Raw genomic sequence first — 20462 nt, forward strand, 5'->3', positions numbered from 1 at the left:
ATGTTTTACATTGATAATATTAAAGTATAACTTTAGGATGTAACAGCTTTCAGCATCTGTTGAACCACTTTTGCTTTGCTTTTGTCTCATTGCTGGTAACCATTTACTGGTTTGTTTTCATGTTTATGCCCTGTACTGGCTAGTTTTGTGTCAACTTGACACAGCTGGAGTTATCACAGAGAAAGGAGCTTCATTTGAGGCAATGCCTCCATGAGATCCAACTGTAAGGCATTTTCTCAATTAGTGATCAAGGGGGAAAGGCCCCTTGTGGGTGGGACCATCTCTGGGCTGGTAGTCTTGGTTCTATAAGAGAGCAGGCTGAGCAAACCAGGTGAGGCAAGCTAGTAAAGAACATCCCTCCATGGCCTCTGCATCATCTCCTGCTCCCTGATCTGCTTGAGTTCCAGTCCTGACTTCCTTTGGTGATGAACAGCAGCATGGAAGTGTAAGCTGAATAAGCCCTTTCCTCCCCAACTTGCTTCTTGGTCATGATGTTTGTGCAGGAATAGAAGCCCTGACTAAGACATGCCCTTACATCTGTTCTAAGTGACATACCTATGAGGCTTTGTGTTGTCGCCTTTGAAGTGTCTGTCCAAAGGTCCTTTGTAAGATGTATTACCACTTTCTCTTTGAGCTTGCTAAGTACTGTGACAACTTGCTAAAGAAGTCAGCGAAGGGGATGACTGAAAATGAAGTGGAGGACAAGCTCACTAGTTTCATCACAGTTTTCAAGTACATTGATGACAAGGATGTCTTTCAGAAGGTGAGCTGAACAGCATTCAGATCAGAGTTACCAGCTTCACTCTATTTTGAGTTTCAAGTAACAACAAAAGTAACCATTCCCATTTTCCTGCAGTTCTATGCAAGAATGCTAGCAAAACGTCTAATTCACGGGTTGTCTATGTCTATGGATTCTGAAGAAGCCATGATCAATAAATTAAAGGTACCATAAATCTTTAGTGTGATAGATAATATCATAGAAATCTTGAACCAACAGCCAAGTATGTTCATTATATGTAATGACTGTATACTTCAGCAGTCATTGATGTGTATACACACAGCAGGCTGTGTAAGTGTTCAGGCATGAGTGTATTTGTGTACAGTGTTGGGTGTCAGTATGAGATTCAAAGGGCCAGAGGTTTCCAGTGATTTAAGATGATCTTTAAGTTCAATATTAATAAAAAAAAAAAAAACTAAACTAAACTAAAACCCTCTGGTCTCCTAATTGATCCCTGGCTGATCATTCTCAGTTTAGGTTATATTTTTTGCAACTTGTTTTCCAGCAAGCCTGTGGTTATGAGTTTACCAGCAAGTTGCATCGAATGTATACAGACATGAGTGTCAGCGCTGATTTGAACAATAAGTTCAACAATTTCATCAGAAACCAAGACACCGTGATTGATTTGGGGATTAGTTTCCAAATATATGTTCTTCAGGTATGATAGTACCTTTCTTTTTTTAGATTTATGAATCATTTTGACAATGTAATATAGAAGGTTAGCAAATGATGCCTGATAACATTTAGTCAGCTTTTGAGCTGTGGACCACATTTTACAGACTTGGAATAAAACGGGCCATAGCACTGTCAGAATTCCAAGAAAGAGAAAAGGTGTCTCAGCAGCTCACCATTGAAATGGTTTGTTTTTGAGGTAGATTTGAATGTTTTATCTCACTGTTCCTTTTTAGGCTGGTGCATGGCCTCTCACTCAGGCTCCTTCATCTACATTTGCAATTCCCCAAGAGTTAGAAAAAAGTGTACAGATGGTAAGTGTTCTGGGAAGCAAACAGTAAACAAAGGCATTGTAGTGATGCTTTGTGTGTGTGCGTGTGTGTGCGTGTGTGTGTGTGTGTGTGAGATGTGTGTATTTCAGTTTAGGGTTTATTTGTGATACACAGGAACCTCATCAGCTCTTATTAAGAACCTGTAGTTCATAGGGTGTGGTATTTTATGTAAGTTTAGGGATAACGGCAATGGATGGCTCAGTTGGGTAATGGCACTTGCTTGGTGAAGCCTGACAAGCTGGATTCAATCTTCACACCCCACGTGACTGATGGAGAGAGTCAGTTCCCATGAGTCGTCCTTTCATGCTCATGTGTGGCCCTAGCATGAACAACATACCACCATTCCAAATACATAGTTAAGTAAATAAATGTGTATTATCTTAGAAAAAAGAGAAAGCTTCAAATCTTTCTACTTTTCCATTTGAACTTTGAAGCCATGTTTAGGCTTCATTTAGGTCTGGTAATATTTTAATTTTCCTGTAATTGAGATAAGTGTTAGGTATAGACTGAGATACGAAAGCATAATATGTGGAAGCTGCATTTTGAAGTGAAAAATCTCTAAAGTGGGACAGAAATCCTAGAAGACTAAAGACTGACCTGTCTGAGGTTGTCTGAGAGTCTGCATATGCACATAAATGGGCAAGTACATAAATACATTTTTTAAATAAAAACTAAGGCTGTCACTCACGAAGAAACTTTGGGTTCTACCCCAACACAAATGTAATTAGGACTAATGTCTTTTATACGTCCAATCCAGCCAAGGAATTTTTTTAAATTCCTAAGCTTTGATAAAAAAGAAAAGTTTAAGGAAGTTTTTTCAACATTTATTTATTATGTATACAACATTCTGCCTGCCTGTATACTTGCAGGCCAGAAGAGGGACTAGATCTCATTATAGATGGTTATGAGCCACCGTATGGTTGCTAGGAATTGAACTCAAGAACTCAGAAGTCAGATGAGGTTGTGGGATCCCCTGGAACTGGAGTTGTGAACAATTTATAAGCCATTTCTTATGGGTTCTGTGATCCAAAATGTCATTTGCAATTAGAGTATGCATTGTTAAGTACTGACTCTTTAGACTCTTGTGAATACACTTATAAAGTTAAATGTACTAATATCAGCAAAAGGCAGTAGATAGACACCTTGAACCCTAAAGCATTGTTCATGTGATTGTTTACACGATTGTTATATCATAGACCCTACTTTGTATTAACTACACATGTACGTGGGCCAGCCTGTCATTTATGGGAAACTATGTGCTGGTAAATGTGGGTATGGTTTTCATGTTGAAACATATGTGATGGTATATTTGGTCTTTAAACAGAATATATTAATATAAGGTTAATATATTAATACAGATTAATGTTGCTATTGATATTATTTCTGATTTTATACAAAGACATAAAGTTAGCAGGTGTTGATTTGGGAATGGGATAGAACTGAGGCTTAGAGGTGGGGTACGGTGACTGCAGCTCAAACATGAGGACTGTGAGGACGTGAGTTTAGAGTCTAGAACCCAGTGAAAATGCAAGGACACCAGGGATTCATGGCTGGCCAGTACAGCCCAAAGAGCAAGCTCCAGATTCAATGAAGCCCTCTTTCAAAATAATGTGAAGAAATGCTTGAGGATGGCATGCCCGTGTTGTTAACTTTACCCTTTACATACATACACACAAAAATAACATGGAATAAATAACATTCTGCCATGTCATAGCAACTTAAACTGTAGAAGAGAAATATTTCAGAGCCATGTCTGCCCTGCATAGGCAGTTGAGTGCCCAAGTTACTCTGCCTGCCCCTTTTTAGTGCTGTTTCCCAGCATGGCCTCAGGCTCCTGGATTGAAGTGAGCCTCTGTCAGCTTTGCATGTCTCTGGGACTATGAGCGTGCACCACAGCGCTTGGGTAGAGTGCTCTATGTGCAAGAACCAGAGCAAACAAGCTGCTGCCGACTCAGCAGAGGAACCACAATGGTGCCAGCACACCCACATAGCCGGGGGCTAGTCATGATCTGCAGCAGGGGTTCTGAACAAGGTTTTCATTAGGTGGGTTAATATGCTTTTATGTTTGCAGTATCATAATAAAGAAGTTTCAGGACCTTCAAATAGCTTGACATCTCTCTCTTTCAACAGTTTGAATTGTTTTATAGCCAGCATTTCAGTGGAAGGAAACTGACATGGTTACATTATCTCTGTACAGGTAAAGAACGATTACTTACTACTCATTGAATGATATTTATGTGATTGTAATCCTTTAGAATGTTAATTCCTGTGTTAAGTCTAGGTTTTAATCCACTTTCTTCCATCTCCCTTTCTAGTATCATTAAGGAACTATATAATGCTGATAATAATATTCACTTTAAGAATTTCTTTGAGTTTTATAATGACAATATGTTTTTGCAGCCAGTCATTTTATACATAGTAAACAGTTTGTTTAGAAAAGCAGACTGATGGGTAAGATATTTTTGAATACCTGTTATCCAAAGTTTCCTTAGCACTGGCTACCGATTTCTATTTAAAGTACTCTAAGAATGCCTTCCTTCTTAGTTCCCTGGAGATGGTCAGCCAAAGCAAAAGCACATATTCTTCTTAGGCTTCAGGTCTGTAGGTGAGCACCCACAGTCCAGCTCACAGCTGGGCTATAGCTCCACTTGCAGGGGATCTGACACCCTCTTCAGGCCTACACAGAGACCAGGCACATATGTCATGCAGATATGCATGCAAGCAAAATACCCACACATGTAAAATTATAAACAACAAAAAAATGACATAAGGAAGTTGATCCTGGTGCTGTGACTTTTATTAAGAACCTTGTTTTTACCTTTGAAAAGCTGATCTCAGTACCAGTGTCATTTGCTTTGTATGACTGGCTTGCATCTTAGATTGTAATTTCTTAGTAGTACTGCATTGATTGTGCAAGTTTATTGAATAAATCGAGTGTTCTGATTTTCTTCCTACATGTGAAATATGTTTGATGTTTACATTTTCATCTTAAATTTCAAGCCTGTGAGTGTGTAGAGATTGTTTTTTTTTTCTTCCACAGTTTGTGGTTACACAGGGTTGAACTTAAGCCATCAGACGTAGAGGATACACATAGAGTTCCGAACTGTCTCTCTTTGTCCTTTGTTTCTTCCATTCAGTTCTAGCTTTGCCACCTCTCTCTCTCCCACCAGTTCTGCTTTAGCTTTCCTGTTGCTAATTATCTAAATTCACTGCTTAAACTCTGACAAAGTTGTAATAGGTCAACTGTTACTATATAGTACATACTCACTACTTCAACATTGACAGCCCATGTCCTCTAGGCAAGAACTTTCAAATGCCTTTGCATTAACCTTAAGATGTCTCTGGGTTTTTTGTTTTGTTTTGTTTTTTTAAGGAAAACAATCCAGAATGTCAAAGGGAAACACTTTGGATGATCACTGTACTGTCAATTTTTTGTTTTATTGTAGGTGAAGTTAAAATGAACTATTTGGGAAAACCATATGTAGCTATGGTTACAACCTACCAAATGGCAGTTCTTCTTGCCTTTAACAACAGTGAAACTGTCAGCTACAAAGAACTTCAAGACAGTACCCAAATGAATGAAAAGGAGCTGACCAAAACAATCAAATCATTACTTGATGTGAAAATGATTAACCATGATTCAGAAAAGGTAACCTTCCCGAGGGATTTCAACCCTTGCAGATAGAGGCTCTTGGATGGGATGTTGGCAGTTTTAAGGTTGTGTGATACTCATATGCCTCTGTAAGCTAGCTCAGCAACTTTCCCAGAAGAAAAGGCCATTGGCTTTTCTAAAAATAAACAAAATACTATTATGGGTTAACTGGATACATCAGAACCTTGGAAGCAACAGTTCCTGTAGAGTCAGCTCACTTGTTAGTATTGTGGCTACTGCAGCAGTTTCAGACAGAAGATGTATATATATTGGCTGGGCCTTAAAATAGCTACTTCCTAAATAGAAACTGAATAATGGTCTGGTAAATGTGAAATCAAAAAAAAAAAATTTGTTTTAAATATAGGAAGATATCGATGCAGAATCTTCATTTTCATTAAATATGAGCTTCAGCAGTAAGAGAACAAAATTTAAGATTACTACATCAATGCAGAAGGATACGCCACAAGTAAGTACTGGTTTCAATGTCATCTCTTCTAGAAATATTTAGGCAGTGTTTTGAAAGAGTCTTATTTTATACCAAGATCGAGCAAACCTCTACACTCTGAAATTAATAACATGATAATGCTTTTCTGGCTTATTCTTGCAGTTGTTGGCCTTATTGTCTGCCAGTATGTTCATGCTTAAAAAATAAACAGCTTAGGCAAGACAGGTCCAGCTCAGTTATCTACTCATTAATTAGCACATATTAAGTATAGGTAGTTGTGGCTTTATTGTGATATTTTCACATGTGTAGACAATATATTTCTCTCCTCCCTCTCTTACTCTATTGTTGCCACCCTCTGCCCAGTCTACTTTGTTTTTCTTTTAATGATTCCATGAGTTGAATTTGGATTACTTAAAGGAACTTGGGCAACTTAACAGTGTCTTCACTTCTGTCTTAGTTAGGGTTTTATTGCTGTGAACAGACAGCATGACTAAGGCAACTCTTATAAAAATAACATTTAATTGGGGCTGGCTGGCTTACATGTTCAGAGGTTCTGTCCATTATCAAGGTGGGAGCATGGCAGTGTCCAGGCAGGCATTGCGCAAGAGGAGCTGAGAGTTCTACATCTTCATCTGGAGGCTGCTAGCAGAATATTGGCTCCCAGAAAGCTAGGAAGAGGGTCTTAAAGCCCACACCCACATTGACACACCCACTCCAACAGGGCCACAACTTCAAATAGTGCCACTCCCTGGGCTGAGTATACACAAACAGTCACAACTACTGAGCAAAATGCTTTATTAGCAAACATTAGCTGTATGTGAGGTGGAGCTGGTGAGTGGGTAAGGAAGACAGTATATGAACATGAATAAGTGAGCAAGTGAATAAATGGTAAATATTGAATGAAAACTTCAAATGGACTATGTGAATGCTCTGCCTGAGAACTGTATCCCCAACCCCACATTTTATTTTAAAACATACTTAGGGCTTGTGAGTGTAACTCAAAGGTAGAATGCCTACCTCAAAGAAGGGAAGGCAGGAATGGTAGGAAGTTTAGCTTTTCTTTGCCTTCTCTTTAAAAATGCCCTTCTTGACTGATATAAGTTCATATTGAAACTGATTTTATAAAAGGAAATCTTAGGAAATACTTATCAAATGTGTGCATGGATGCACAGCTTGTCCTGAACAGTTTGGTCTGTTGAGCCAGCAGGAATGGGGTTGATACTCTTAGATATAGTCATGCGACTAGCTTTTGACAGAATTCAGCAATCAGTGATCATTGCTGTGGTGTGGAGTGGGGTTTGTTCAAAGACTTTCCTAACTGCTTTTTGTGCTCCGTGTGGGATGGAAAGTAGATATCACACCACTGGAAGAACTATTCCATGAGGGAGACATGCATATTAATTGCCATGTGTCTTGAACTTTAATGTGACCAAGACCCTCCTTTTCTGTAGAATGAACAGTCTGAGGGATTTGTGTTTAAAAGCTGCTGTAATGTCCCTAATCCTCTGGCATTGTCTGGCTCTGTGTATGCCTCAAGCCCTTGTTTTGCAGTAGTGATCACACTTATGTGGCCTGTCTTCTCTGTCATCTTTGAATGAGACAGAGGACCTCTCCCCTCAGTCCCTCAGTCCCCAGCCGTAGCCTATCCATTTTGTGCACTTAGAGCTAACCACTGCACCTTGCTACAACTTCATCTGAAAGAATCTTGGCACAGAGGTTTACTGCTAAGACAACAGTCTTAAAATATTGTTCTGAGCAACTTAAAGTCACTTTTAGTTGTGTATTTAGATTGCATTATAATTTAGAATAGTGTAAACTTCAAAAGTGACCTATCTTTGTACTCACAAATCTGTACTCCACTAGAGGTGATACCAGATGATTGTGGTATTGGCAGAGCCCTAGTATATGGTTTATTGTTGTTGTTGTTGCTGCTGCTGCTCTTTCTTGGTTTGTGTTGAGCAGTGTATATGTTTGGTAGTCAAAGGTCAGTTTTTGGTGTGATTTCTTGAAGCTATTCTTCCTCCATTCCTCCCCCTACCTCCCTTTTTATTTTGAGGTAGCATTTTTGTCACTGGCTGAATAGTCTAGGCTGACTGACCTGCAGCAGCACTAACACACATGACACAATGCCTGGCCTTTTCACATAGGTGCTGGGCATAGAACTCTACCATGCTTATATAGTATAGAAATCACTTCACCAACTAAGCTAATTTCCTACCCCTCTGAGTATATGATTTATTTTTTAAGACTTTTGTTTTGTTTTGCCTACAAGCTTTTTTGTGCACTTTATTCATACCTGGGGCAAGAGTCCAGAAGGGAGGGGCTTGTCCACAGTGTGAAGGCTGGAAACGAAGCCTGGCTCTTCTGAGTGCAGCAGGTAGTCGCATCTGCTGAAACATCAATGACAGTGTCCTATTTGTGGGGGATGCCCCACCCCCATTTTTCATAAAAACAGGAACTGGAACAGACTAGAAGTGCTGTAGATGAGGACCGGAAAATGTATCTTCAAGCTGCTATTGTCCGCATCATGAAAGCACGCAAAGTGCTTCGGCACAACGCCCTCATTCAAGAGGTAAAAGTGAAAAGCTCTGGGCTTTGGGACTGGACCTTGTTAACGTTGAGGCGGGACTAATGTTGGCCAAATAGCATAAAGAAATGTTTGTTTTAAAGAGTTCTCAAATTTTCAAAATTTCAGTTTAGAGAGGACTTTGCTAGGTTTGAACTAGAGATCCTAAACTTACCAAGTTGTTAAATGGCCTTTCCATCTGGAGATGGGAACCACTTTAATGAATATTCCTTCATTCTGTTTATGCACAAATATTTGTGTGGAACGAACAACCTAGGGTTGCTCAGCAGTGCAGAGCTCTCAACTGAAAGAAAGGTTTGTGGCATTAGGAAAAAGCATCAGAGTAAAAGTAGCATTAGCACTAAATAGACTTGGAGCACGTTGAATATGTGGGTAGATGACATTGTTAGTAATTTCACTATGTGTAAGCTTTACTATTTTGCCATTGCTTATTCTGCACTTTATTCCCTCTCCAATGCAACCGTTGGGTGTTTCTTTTACTGTGGACACAAACTTCACTATTGTTATCATGTAGAGACTGATAGGTGTTGCACAGTGATATGCTACCTGCTCCATCAGGTCTGTGTGTTACAGAGCCCTGTGTTCATGTCAACATTCACACACCCTTTTCCTTTAGGTAGGTCTGTTGAAGCCGAAATGTGAGGCTCCTTACAACTAATTGGAAATGGATGCTTTTGCTGATTAACTTGAATAGTTTGATTCCCTGTCTGTCTCACAGGTAATCAGCCAGTCAAGAGCCAGGTTCAATCCCAGTATCAGCATGATTAAGAAGTGCATAGAAGTTCTGATAGACAAGCAGTACATTGAGCGCAGCCAAGCATCTGCAGATGAATACAGTTACGTCGCATGACACCTTCTCCTGGTGCAGCTGTGAGGTCATTGCCATCCCCATTTGGTGAGCTCCTGTGGGAGAAAGCAGGCCTGTGCCTCCATACTTTGGTCGTCTGGCAGCCCCTGTTTTTCTGCTGTTTACAACATCACCAGTGCCACGTCATGAGCGTCAGAGAAAATGCCTAGAGATATTTCAAGCTCATGTCATTATGACATTTCTTAAAACTTTATTAAAAGAATGAGTGAAGTATTGCTGAAATGTGGAATTTGGTTGGGTACCATGCTTTCTCCCCCTCACGTTTGCAGTTGATGTGTTTTTTTTTTTTTTTTAAATGTATCTTAAAGGACAAAAAATAAAAACTTAAATATTGTAATATGACAGATAACCTAATAATTGTATCTACATTAAAATGACAAACATGATGTTGCTGCTTGTCAAATAAAAAAAATAAATAAGCATAATGCCTTTTTCTATGATGACGGAATATCAGGTTGGACAGAAAATGAGACATCTGTAAATGCCTATGAGTCACCCAAGCAGCAAACAGCATTTCGTCATTTCGTCATGGTGATGAATTTACTTGGGCTCCCATCTAAAGTTCAATTAAAACTGCCAGGGTTCTGTTTTTGAATACATAAGATTGTGAAGTTGAGCTAATAGCATAAGCAGTTTTTGCATTTTGAGTAGGATGTAATTCTATCTGGTTTTGGTTATGAGCTGTACCACAGAAACGGAATACTGTGCAGTGACTTCTAGGCTGGCAGAAAAGAACTGCTCACTCTTGACCCATTCTTCATGATACATCTACGCTAACATAATGGCTGTGGCTCATCTCCCAGAGTTTAGGAGACTAAGAGTACAGTGAATTTCTTCCAGCTCCCCCTGCTCATCGCTGGCACCCTTCCGCAGTGCAGATGACTCCCCCATCACAAGTTGATAGCAGGGCCCCTCAATGCTAGGGCATTCCACCAGGCATCTTGTATAGGGGCATGAGATTTCATGAGTTTGTTTCTAGTAGATAACAGGGGCATTCAGATACTCTGGTTACAATATTCTCCATCTGCCATCTCTAGATCACATTGCTGTTTTAAACCAGAGTATTTATATCTAACAGATAAGGCCTTAAATCCACAATAATATTCTGAACAGATAAACAGAACTTAATTTGCATTCTCATGTGGCTCATATTTAAATTTAATGATTGGTTATTTGATTGCACCTTTTGTATCTTAAGCTTTCAAAAATCTGCTGGACTTCTAATGACTTCTGCTGTCTTTATTATTTTGCCTTCCTACCTCGTGTGGATAATGGCAAAGCATAAACTGTTGTACATTCATGGTCAAAGAACAAGCCCCTTGTTTTGATAACTTGTTACAAGTTTTCCAAATTTATAAATATTAAATTAAGTCGTAACCTGATACCAATTGTCAAGAACTGTTATATTGAAAAGTAGAAAAAATATTTGTGACAAATTCAAGTTTTCTTAACATTTCCTTCTTATTTATTGATGAGCAGAAAGAAGAAGGGAGTTCAGGTAAGTCGAGGCTCTACTGAAAAAAGTGAAAATGTATTCATTGAATTCTGTCCCGCCCACTTCCTCCCCTGAGGAGCCCCTGACAAGATCTCCAGCTTGGCTTTACTGGCTGCCATAGTGAGTGCTTAGGGACAAAGTGGGTCAACTACAGGAAGGTAGGAGAGGGAAGGGACTTTTTAATACCTTATTGCAAAAAAAAAAAAAAAAAAGCAAATTCTCAAACATTTTTTAAAAGTCAGTTTTGACTATAAAATAACTCTTGGACTGAAGATCTATGTTAAGGGAGAGGAACACACACACACACACCATTATTTTTGACTCTTAATGTTTTGGTCTACATTTTTTAATGGTCTCTGCTCTTTTGGAGCTCTTAGTCTGATAGCAGTTAAAAATCTCTTAAGTGTAAGTAAATACTAATAAAGAACTCTAGGTATCATGGACCTGGACCTACAACATTTCAGTTTCCACCATCATTGAAGTTGTGATCAGTTGAGTCCTTATATAATGTTCAGTATAAGCTGTGGCTGTCTTTTCCAGGAATTTCAATGAATTGCCTACATCAGAGTCAATGGGTACTGTGGAAGTAAGTAGGGCTGGGCACTAGTGGCAATGAGAGTGACTATCTCCAGAGGGACAAAGTAGGTGACTTTTTCTATGAAATCGTATATTGGGTTGGGTGACTGAGAAGAGACAAGTCAGAATGCACCTAGGATTGGAGCTGCAGGTGTATTACTGAGCTCTCCAGCCAAAGAAAGATAATTTCTTTTTAGAATTGTTTTATGTGAGTTTTGTCTGCACCATGCGTGTACTTGTGCCACAGGTCAGAGAGGGCATCAAATCCCCTGGGACTGGAGTTACAGGCAGTTGAGCCACTGTGTGGGTGCTAGGAATCTAACCTAGGTTCTCTACAAGAGCAGCACATGCTCATAACTGCTGAGCCATCTCTCTAGCCCCAAGAGAATTCTTTTTGACCTCTCTGGTTCTCAAAAGATTGAACTAGGCATGTGAGACTGTATTGGGGGAGATAATGAAGAAATGACTACTTAGCCCAGAGAGGGAACCAGTAACAGACCAAAGGAAGGATACCCCAAAGTACAACTTGGTGAGCCAGTGAGTTTTATGGAGTTACAGAAGCAGAAAGGATAGCTCTGTCACTATAGCCCCCTGTCCTCTTATGCGTTATGAAAGCTGGGGACATGGAGTGCACTTGCACTGCACAGCTTGCAGACAGATGGCATCCACCATCTTCCAGGTGGTTGTGATCTGAACCTAGGCAAAGTGGCCCAGTTTGTCTCAATTCATGGAAACTCTGTAGTTTTTGAGGCATCTGTGTGTGGGGGGGGGGGGGGGACGGTGGGAGTCCTCTTGTGAATCTTGTTGATTTCAGAGACTTAACTAAAGCTGTTGAGTTGTTTACTTCTTGAACTTAGCATGGGATGTTTTACCTTCTTTAAGAGCAGTGGTTCTCAACCTTTCTACTGATATGACTCTTTAATACAGTTTCTCATGTAATAACTAACCCCCAACCATAAAATTATTTTGTTGCTATTTCATAACTGTAATTTTGCCACTGTTAGGAATCACAGTATAAATATTTGATATGCGGCCTCCAAAGGAGTTGTGACCCATGTGTTGAGAGCTGTTGCTTTAGAACGTTCTAAATCTAAAATGAGTTTATATAGGATGAAATGTTTCATCTTTTTAGTTCATCCTGCATTCAGCTTCCCTGAAGGTGGTTGTTCCTTTTAGGAAACTGCTACAGGAGAAGGGTAGCTAGCTGATTAAAATGCTAAACTCATCCAGAGCACCCTCAGACTCTAAGAAGGAATGCTGAGCCAGGCATCTTAATATGCCTTGGTCCACTCAAGGTGACATGCAGAAATAACCATTACATCTAAGTTTAATATACATTGAATATAATTTGTTCTTGTGATAAGTTAGAGTGTGTCAGCCCCAAATTAATGTGTCTACTCAGAACTTTGAGGTGTAATGCCATTTGGAAATGCAGATTGTATAAATAAAATTGAGGTCATGCTAGATTAAGGCGGGCCCTAATGTAAGGACCATTACTCATAAGAGAGGGGGGATTTGGACACGCACAAAGGACAGTTTAAAGATACATTCTGGAGTGATGAAGGCATAAGATGAGTAATTCCAGGGGTTTCCAACAACTACTAGAATCTAGAAAGAAGTGATACAGGGTCTTCTTCTAGAACCCTCAACATTTGCATGGTCCACCTCACAACTGACTCAGACGTATGCTCTGCAGAACAGTGAGACAATTTATGCACCCTTGATTGACTTAGAACTCACTATATAGACCAGACTGATCGGCAACTCAGATCCAACACCTCATCTCATGTCTGTATTTTGAGCCTAATGTGTATACTACACTATGAGTGTAACTTCTGTCTTTCTTTCCTCTCTCCCTTTCTCCTTTCTTTCCTCTCTCCCTCCCTTCTTTTCTCCTTCCTCCCTTCCTTGCTTCCTTCCTTTCTTTCTGAATTATTATTTTATGCATATGAGTGTTTGAATCGCTTGTGTGTTTGTGTACCACCTCCATGCCTAGTGTTCACAAAGTCCAGAGAAGAGTGTCAGATCTCCTGAGATTAGGGTTGCATCTGGATGTGAGCTATAGTGTGAGTGCTGGGAATAGTATCTGGGTCCTCTACAAGAGCCACAAATTCTCTTAACCACTGAGCCAACTCTCCAGGCCATTTTTTTCTCTTGCTTTAAGTTTCTGGATTTGTTAGTCCTGAAGGATGAGCTGGGCCACATATCAGAGACAGCAGAAGGCCTCAGTATGAAAGCCTGAGACATGCAGCTGAAGATGGCTGAGAACTACCATAGAACTTGCCCTACCTCACTCATGTCTAAAGGAGGGGAGCTAATGAATACACACAGGGAGGACATAAGTCTTTAGCCTATTTAGTTGCCAGGCTGCACCTAAACCTTTCTTTTGGATCTTCAAGGAGCTGAATTATCTTAAGATTAAACTGTCCAGCCTGGGGAGATAGCTCAGTCAGTAAAGTGCTTGCTTGCTACACAACATACAGAGAGCAAACAAGGAAGACACCTGGCATCCACATCTGGCATCTGCACGCATGGACTTGCAGTCATGTGCACACCTGTATACACACATATACAAATGGCTTGCCATTCCTACACTGAAAGGGCTTAGCAGCCTTGCCAGCAGTCATTGGATTCTGCAAAACTGTCCTGAATCTTGAATCACCATGTCCTTAAGTTGTCTCTCAGTCAGCCCTCTCTTCTCTCCTGGTTTTCTAGTGACCCCAGTTGTGCACACTGTTTTCTGTCCTACATACCTACTACATACACTCTTTCACAGCCAGTGTGCTGGGGTCTCCATGAAGTGATCTCTGTCAGGAGTGCTTGTGTTTCCTTACTTCTGCCAACTGTGACTAGACTTGGGGAGGAGGGGACAGCACCAGCCTGGCTCCAGTCTACTCCCTAGTTTCCTGTCAAGCTATCCAGCTATCTTTTGAGTCTGGAACCCATCCTATAACCCAGGATGTTAAGTGAATGGTGGCACACAAGGCCATGCCTTCTCAGGCCACCTGCTCTCTACATTTTATTATCATCAACTGTGTTTTTGGTTTTTTATGAAAGCTTCTGGTCTCCTTGATGCCTAGAAACCTAGTCCAGTGACTTCCTGACTAGTCCTGAATTTCTTCTGACCTCTGGGTTGGCTGCAGCACATGCTGGAATTAGATTACAGGTGCACTGGTCCTGTACCATACCCCATATCCTGTAGACCTCTTTGTTGCCTGGATCCACTAGTGTTTCATGCTGGAGGACCACTAGGTCATTTTAGTGCTCCAGAGCTGCAAAGAACATGTGATTGCTGCTGGCTTGCATAGTGATTCTTTGAGGCCTCTTTCTGCAAACTTTGTTCCTCTTTGACAGTGGCCTTTCGACCACTGTTTGCACCAAACTCCTGGGAAGCACCTGCTGTTACAGGCAAACCCATTATCTATAAGCTTCCTCAAGAAGCTCATGACTACCTCTAACACAAGGATCCACAAATCTAAGACAGAAGCTGTGCTAAGACAGCTTTGGGCTGAAATATGGTTCAAAACTTATGACTTAACGGCATAGCATTGGTTCTAATTCCAGAAAAGTTTGTCTCAGAGTTCTTCCTCTACCCCATGCCTTCCCTCCCTCCCATCTCTCTCCTGGGTCAGTATGTGACCCAGGCTGGCTTACTACTCACTATGTAGCACAAGCTGGTCTCAGACTTTCAATCCTATCTCAGCTTCCAAATTGTTGATACTACAATCATCCTGAGAAAGAATTTTATAGCACGTGTAGCTAAAATACACAAATGATTTTTGCCTCCCATATAAGACTTCTCTCGGTAAACCCACTTAAAAGAAGTTTCTAGAATTCATAGAAGAATTTAATATGTAAAAGTCCACAGATGTTACCCTGTTCTTTCTAGAAGGCTGAGGGCTGAGGGTATCGACTTTCCTTATCCTAGGCTCCCATTGTCTAGGCAGCTGGAAACCTGTTCTCTAGAATGCAAGCCTTTGTGTCTCAGAAGCCAAAGGTCAGAAAAATCTAGGACCAATTCCTTCCAACTATCACCTTTATAACAGTGTCTAAAATTTCTCTTTTTAGCCTGGCATAATAGCTCATATCTGTAATCCCAATACTTGAAAGGCTAAGGCATATTGATTGCCATGAGTTTGAGGCTAGCCTGGGCAACAGTGTGAGACTGCTTAAAAAAACAGATCAGGGCTGCAGAGATAGCTCAGAATAATACATATTGTTCTTGCATAGTTATGAGACCTATGCTGTCTCATAACTCCCTGTAGCAATTCTAGGAAATCCAGTGTCTTCTATGAATTCTGAGGGCATCTGTACTCTCACCTGCATAAACCTACACACACACACATACACAGCGGCAATGGCCTGGCCCCTGGTCAAAAGACAACAAAATTTAGAAATAGTGTCCCTTATATCTGAAGCATCATAGTTTTGGTTATTGTGAAAACTGGTTTCCTGCAAGCACTCTGAATTAGGTCCTAGCCTGGAGCTCTAGTTTAGAATTTTGTGTGAAATGCCCAGTCTGATGGAGATTATTAGAGACTCTGGCAGTGCCCAGGAATAGAAGGGTCAGCAAAGGCTACGCTCATGGAACAACTGGATTTGGGGGGCAAACTTCTCTTATGCAAGTCCCCAATCCTATCATCATCTCAACCAACACTTGCCAGCCTAGAGATCTGTCTTCCTCTTGTGGCAGCAAGTAGAGCAATTCACCTATTCAAGCAAGTGATTTTCTACTAAAGCTATGAACCAGAATGATAGTGTTTTCATCAGGTTGTCATAGTAACCAGGGCAAAATCGGGCTGCAAGAGCAAATGTTACAGAGCCTGGCTTGTTCAAGAGGGCTGGAGTTCTGCATCCAGCCCACCAGTACAACAGAGATAACTGCAATGTGTTGAATGATTCGTCTCCACTTAGTACCTGGCAAAGCTGATCTTAAGAAAATGATTTAACATTTCTCAATGAACAGCACATAGAAGGCTATATCAGTTTCCTAGCTCTGTGCCTAGCATTAAGTCATGTTTGCTGCCACAGGAAACGGTAAAAACAATTAAAAAAAAATACTGCCTGGTGTGGTGGTATTCATTGTGAATCTGGCACCTGGGGGGTTGACACAGGATTGATTTCAAGACCAATAATATTTGCTCTTGAATCCATTTCTTTTTCCTTTCTCTTTCTCTCATCTCTTTTTCTTCCCCAGGTCTTGCTATGTGGTCCAGCCTGATCTCTTCCTCATCATGTATCCTAATAAGAAAAGGTCTTCCTGTCTGAGCCTCTCTTAGTTCTGTGATTAGAAGTGTGCCCTGGCACACCTGCTTTCAAAGGTATTTTCATGAATAGATCACCAGAATACCCAGGAAGAAGCAAACCCTCAAGGACTGATTTAAAACAACAACAAAACAAAACAAATGTTCCAGGACTTCTTAGTGAACAAAAAGTTAAATCAGAGAAAGACCTTGATAGGTAGAGCATAAAGAGATGCTACAAGGATATTTTCAGAGGAGATGAAGACCAGCTATGGTGTAGGGACTTTTATTAGGAATTCAGAAGCTGAGCCCAAGAGAGATGACAGAACAGGCTCTGTCTGCAGAGTGGGTAGAAGATCAGGTCTGGTGTGGCCACTTCCTCAGTAGGCAGGCTCACTGAGTAGCAGCAAAGGCAGGAGGTGAGAAAGGTGGCCTTTGTTGGTTAATGCATGCATGCGGAGACTCACAGCAGACAGCAGGTGTGCTGACCTGGCTGCTGTTGTACCTGACATCTGGCTCACAGGTTGGTTCTGGCTCCAGAGTGGCTGGATTCACTGTCACTGGTAAATATACCTTGTGCTGGCAACCTGCTGATGTGTGACTCTCCAGACCTAAGGATGGACAAAAACACTCGAAGGATGGAGGCATCTTGAAACAGGAAGTGACAGTGAAGTTGCCAAAGGAGGTAAGACTCCCAGAAGAGAGTCTTCTATCCTTTTCTAAAGACAGCAGAGACCTGTATCTGCAGGAGAATCTAAGACCCTGTCCTAAAAATAACATCTGTTCACACCAGGGTCCCCCCCAGAACACCCTGCCCTGAACACTCCTCCTCACCTACCCCAGGGTTCCTCATTCTTTTTATCTGAATCACCGGCTTCTTCGCCCTTCAGCTGGGTCAGGAGCATATGGACATGGACTGCTAGATCTGAGCAGGGCATGTTCAGAAGCAAGTAGACCATCAGCTGGTTCAGAATGGATAAATCTGAGGACTGGCAAAAATCCTCAGGAAACATGAGCAGTTGTGTCTCCAGGAAGGTGCAGATGTGCTCAGGGCACAGTAGAAACAGCAGAGTCAGAGGCCTGGTCTCTCTTTGCTCAGTTCTCCCATGGGCCCTCAGGAAGAACTCCCAAGTAGAGGATGAACAGGCCACATGCACATGGTAGGCAGAGGTGTGAGGTCCAAGTGAGCAGGGGCTTCTATATACCTTATGCCCAGGCTCTGATGGAATACAGCTGGGAAACTGGCCTGGTATGATCTGGGATGAGCAGGGGTTCTTAACCTGCAGGTCATAACCCCTTTGGGGTCAACCCTCCCTTTCAAAGGGGTCACCATTGGAAAACACATTTGAAAACACAGATATTTATATTATGATTCAGAAGAGTAGCAAAATTACAGTTATGAAGTAGTAACCAAAGTTGTCACCACAACATAAATAATTGTATTAAGGGTATCAGCATTAGGAAGGTTGAGAACCATTGGTCTAGAGTCTCACAGGAGCTGGCCATAAACCCTCCACTTGCCCTATGCTTTCTCCTTGCATGAACCTCAACTCCTGCAATCCCCTTGCAGGCAATGCCTCAAGCCTGGAATACTTGTGGAAATCAGGTTTATGAGACCCAAGCTTTGGCCAGCCCTTACCCTTAGCACTCAAATATCAACTCTGGGAACTAAAGCCCTCTCTCCAGACATAACACTCTATTCACTTCTTTATTCTGTCATTGTGTTTACTTAAATGGTGAATGAATCCATACCTGGAGGAGATCTTGGGGGGGGTCAACTGCAAGATACTGTAACCCCCTCCAACACTAGACTGAGTGAGAACCCAGGAGGTTTGTTTGTTCTCTGAATTAAAAACTAAGTGACTGGGAATGTCCTTGCATACATTTGTGTTTGTCAATGAGTGTGTTCTAAGCAGATCTTTCTCAGATACTCATTCAAAAGGCAGTTCAAGCCAATCCTTTAGGGAACCCTGACTTGGATACTTTAATGTTAGGACACACCAAAGAGATCCAAGCACCTCTTGTACAGAAGGGAATATTGCTTAGCCTGTGGCATCAGATAATAGGGGTCCAGGTAGAGAGCTTGTTAACAACACTGGGGACAGTCACACATGTAAGAACCTTAGCTCTCTAAGGCCAAGTCTGCAGTAAATATTGCCTGAGCTCATGCCCCTGGGTCCTAGCAACTGTCTAGGAGAACAAACAGGCTCAGATTCAGGCAGAACCCCCTGAAAACAAGCCAGAAGAGGCTGAGACCTCTGGACGTAAGCACTCATCTCTAGAATATGTAGCTCCAGACTGTATGTAAGAAGGTACATGTGGTAGGCTTTCATGGGGCCTGAGCCTTGTGTAGTCTGGAGACAGCAAGTTCAACAATGTCTCCAGAGAAGTGCGCCTGCTGGAACTGTTTCTCAACTGGCTTCTTGGTCATCAGGGTTTCACACTATGTTAGGTCTGGTCTGATAAGTGAGGTCATTTCCTGGGGTCTCTTTCCCTGAACATTATCTTTAAACAAGACTATCCAAAGGACTGTTGAGATGCTAACTGCTCTCTTTCCACTGTCATGTGTATAACTGTTACCCCAGCCTATCTCATCCCAACCTCCCAAGGCAGGACTATGTGCAGACAGTGTCCTGGCTTCAGGGAAATTACATTTAAAAAGTTTCTACTGCTTAATTCCATTTGTAGCCTCAGCCTGAACCCCTTATTACTCTAACCCTATCTGCATTTATTTTGCTCCTGTGTTGAGTGTGTGAGGAGATGACTGTGGGATGGTGGTGGCGGTGTGTGAGCATGCATGGCTGTGGTGTCTGTGTGTTCATGGCTATGGTATCTGTGTATTCATGCATCGCTATGGTATCTGTGTGCATGGCTATGGTGTCTGTCTGTGTGTGTGTGTGTGTGTGTGTGTGTGCATGCATGGCTATAATGTCTATGTGTGCATGGCTATGGTGTCTGTGTATTCATGCATGGCTATGGTATCTGTGTATTCATGCATGACTGTGGTATCTGTATTCATGCATGGCTATGGTAGCTGTGTGTGTGCATGCATGGCTGTGGTGTCTGTGTATTCATGCACGGCTATGATGGCTGTGTGTGTGCATGCATGGTTGTGGTATCTCTGTGTGAGGATGGCTGTGGTGTCTGTGTGTGCATGGCTGTGGTGTCTGTGTGTGGATGCATGGCTATGGTGGCTGTGTGTGTCCATGCATGGCTGTGGTGTCTGTGTGTGGATGCATGGCTATGGTGGCAGTGTGTGTCCATGCATGGCTGTGGTGTCTGTGTGTGGATGCATGGCTATGGTGGCCGTGTGTGTCCATGCATGGCTGTGGTGTCTGTGTGTGGATGCATGGCTATGGTGGCCGTGTGTGTCCATGCATGGCTGTGGTGTCTGTGTGTGGATGCATGGCTATGGTGGCCGTGTGTGTCCATGCATGGCTGTGGTGTCTGTGTGTGGATGCATGGCTATGGTGGCCGTGTGTGTCCATGCATGGCTGTGGTGTCTATGTGTGTGGATACATGGCTGTGGTGTCTGTGTGTGCATGGCTGTGGTGTTTGTGTGTGCATGGCTGTGGTGTCTGTGTGTGGGTGCATGGCTATGAGGTCTCTGTGTGTATGCATATGCTTTGATCTCAGAGCTATCTGTCCCAGTGCTCTTGGGTAGGGATTATCTTGACCAGATCAAGTTCCTTGCCCTTGTTCATTTTAGAGTTGAATCAAGAAAGGTTGCTGTGGTAGTTTGAATAGGAATGACCCCCTAGACATACATGTTGAATGCTTGGTCCATAGGGAGTGGCACTATTAGGTGTGGTCT

General features: G+C 41.8%; 1 protein-coding gene across 5 annotated transcripts in view; it reads left to right on the forward strand.

Moving 5' to 3' along the window:
* Window positions 1-10716, forward strand: part of Cul2 (cullin 2) — a 52377-nt gene extending 41661 nt beyond the window's left edge. For all 5 annotated transcript variants that reach the window (XM_021150184.2, XM_029472190.1, XM_021150183.2 and 2 more), the window contains 9 exons: window positions 635-763; window positions 857-943; window positions 1284-1436; window positions 1687-1764; window positions 3913-3979; window positions 5229-5431; window positions 5799-5900; window positions 8335-8451; window positions 9185-10716. In XM_021150184.2, coding sequence (XP_021005843.1) covers window positions 635-763; window positions 857-943; window positions 1284-1436; window positions 1687-1764; window positions 3913-3979; window positions 5229-5431; window positions 5799-5900; window positions 8335-8451; window positions 9185-9316 — 1068 coding nt within the window. In that variant the 3' untranslated portion in view covers window positions 9317-10716. The remainder of the gene's footprint in view (window positions 1-634; window positions 764-856; window positions 944-1283; window positions 1437-1686; window positions 1765-3912; window positions 3980-5228; window positions 5432-5798; window positions 5901-8334; window positions 8452-9184) is intronic.
* Window positions 10717-20462: the final 9746 nt, after the last annotated feature.

This window comes from Mus caroli, chromosome 18, assembly GCF_900094665.2.
Source record: "Mus caroli chromosome 18, CAROLI_EIJ_v1.1, whole genome shotgun sequence".
Taxonomy (NCBI): Eukaryota; Metazoa; Chordata; class Mammalia; order Rodentia; family Muridae; genus Mus; species Mus caroli.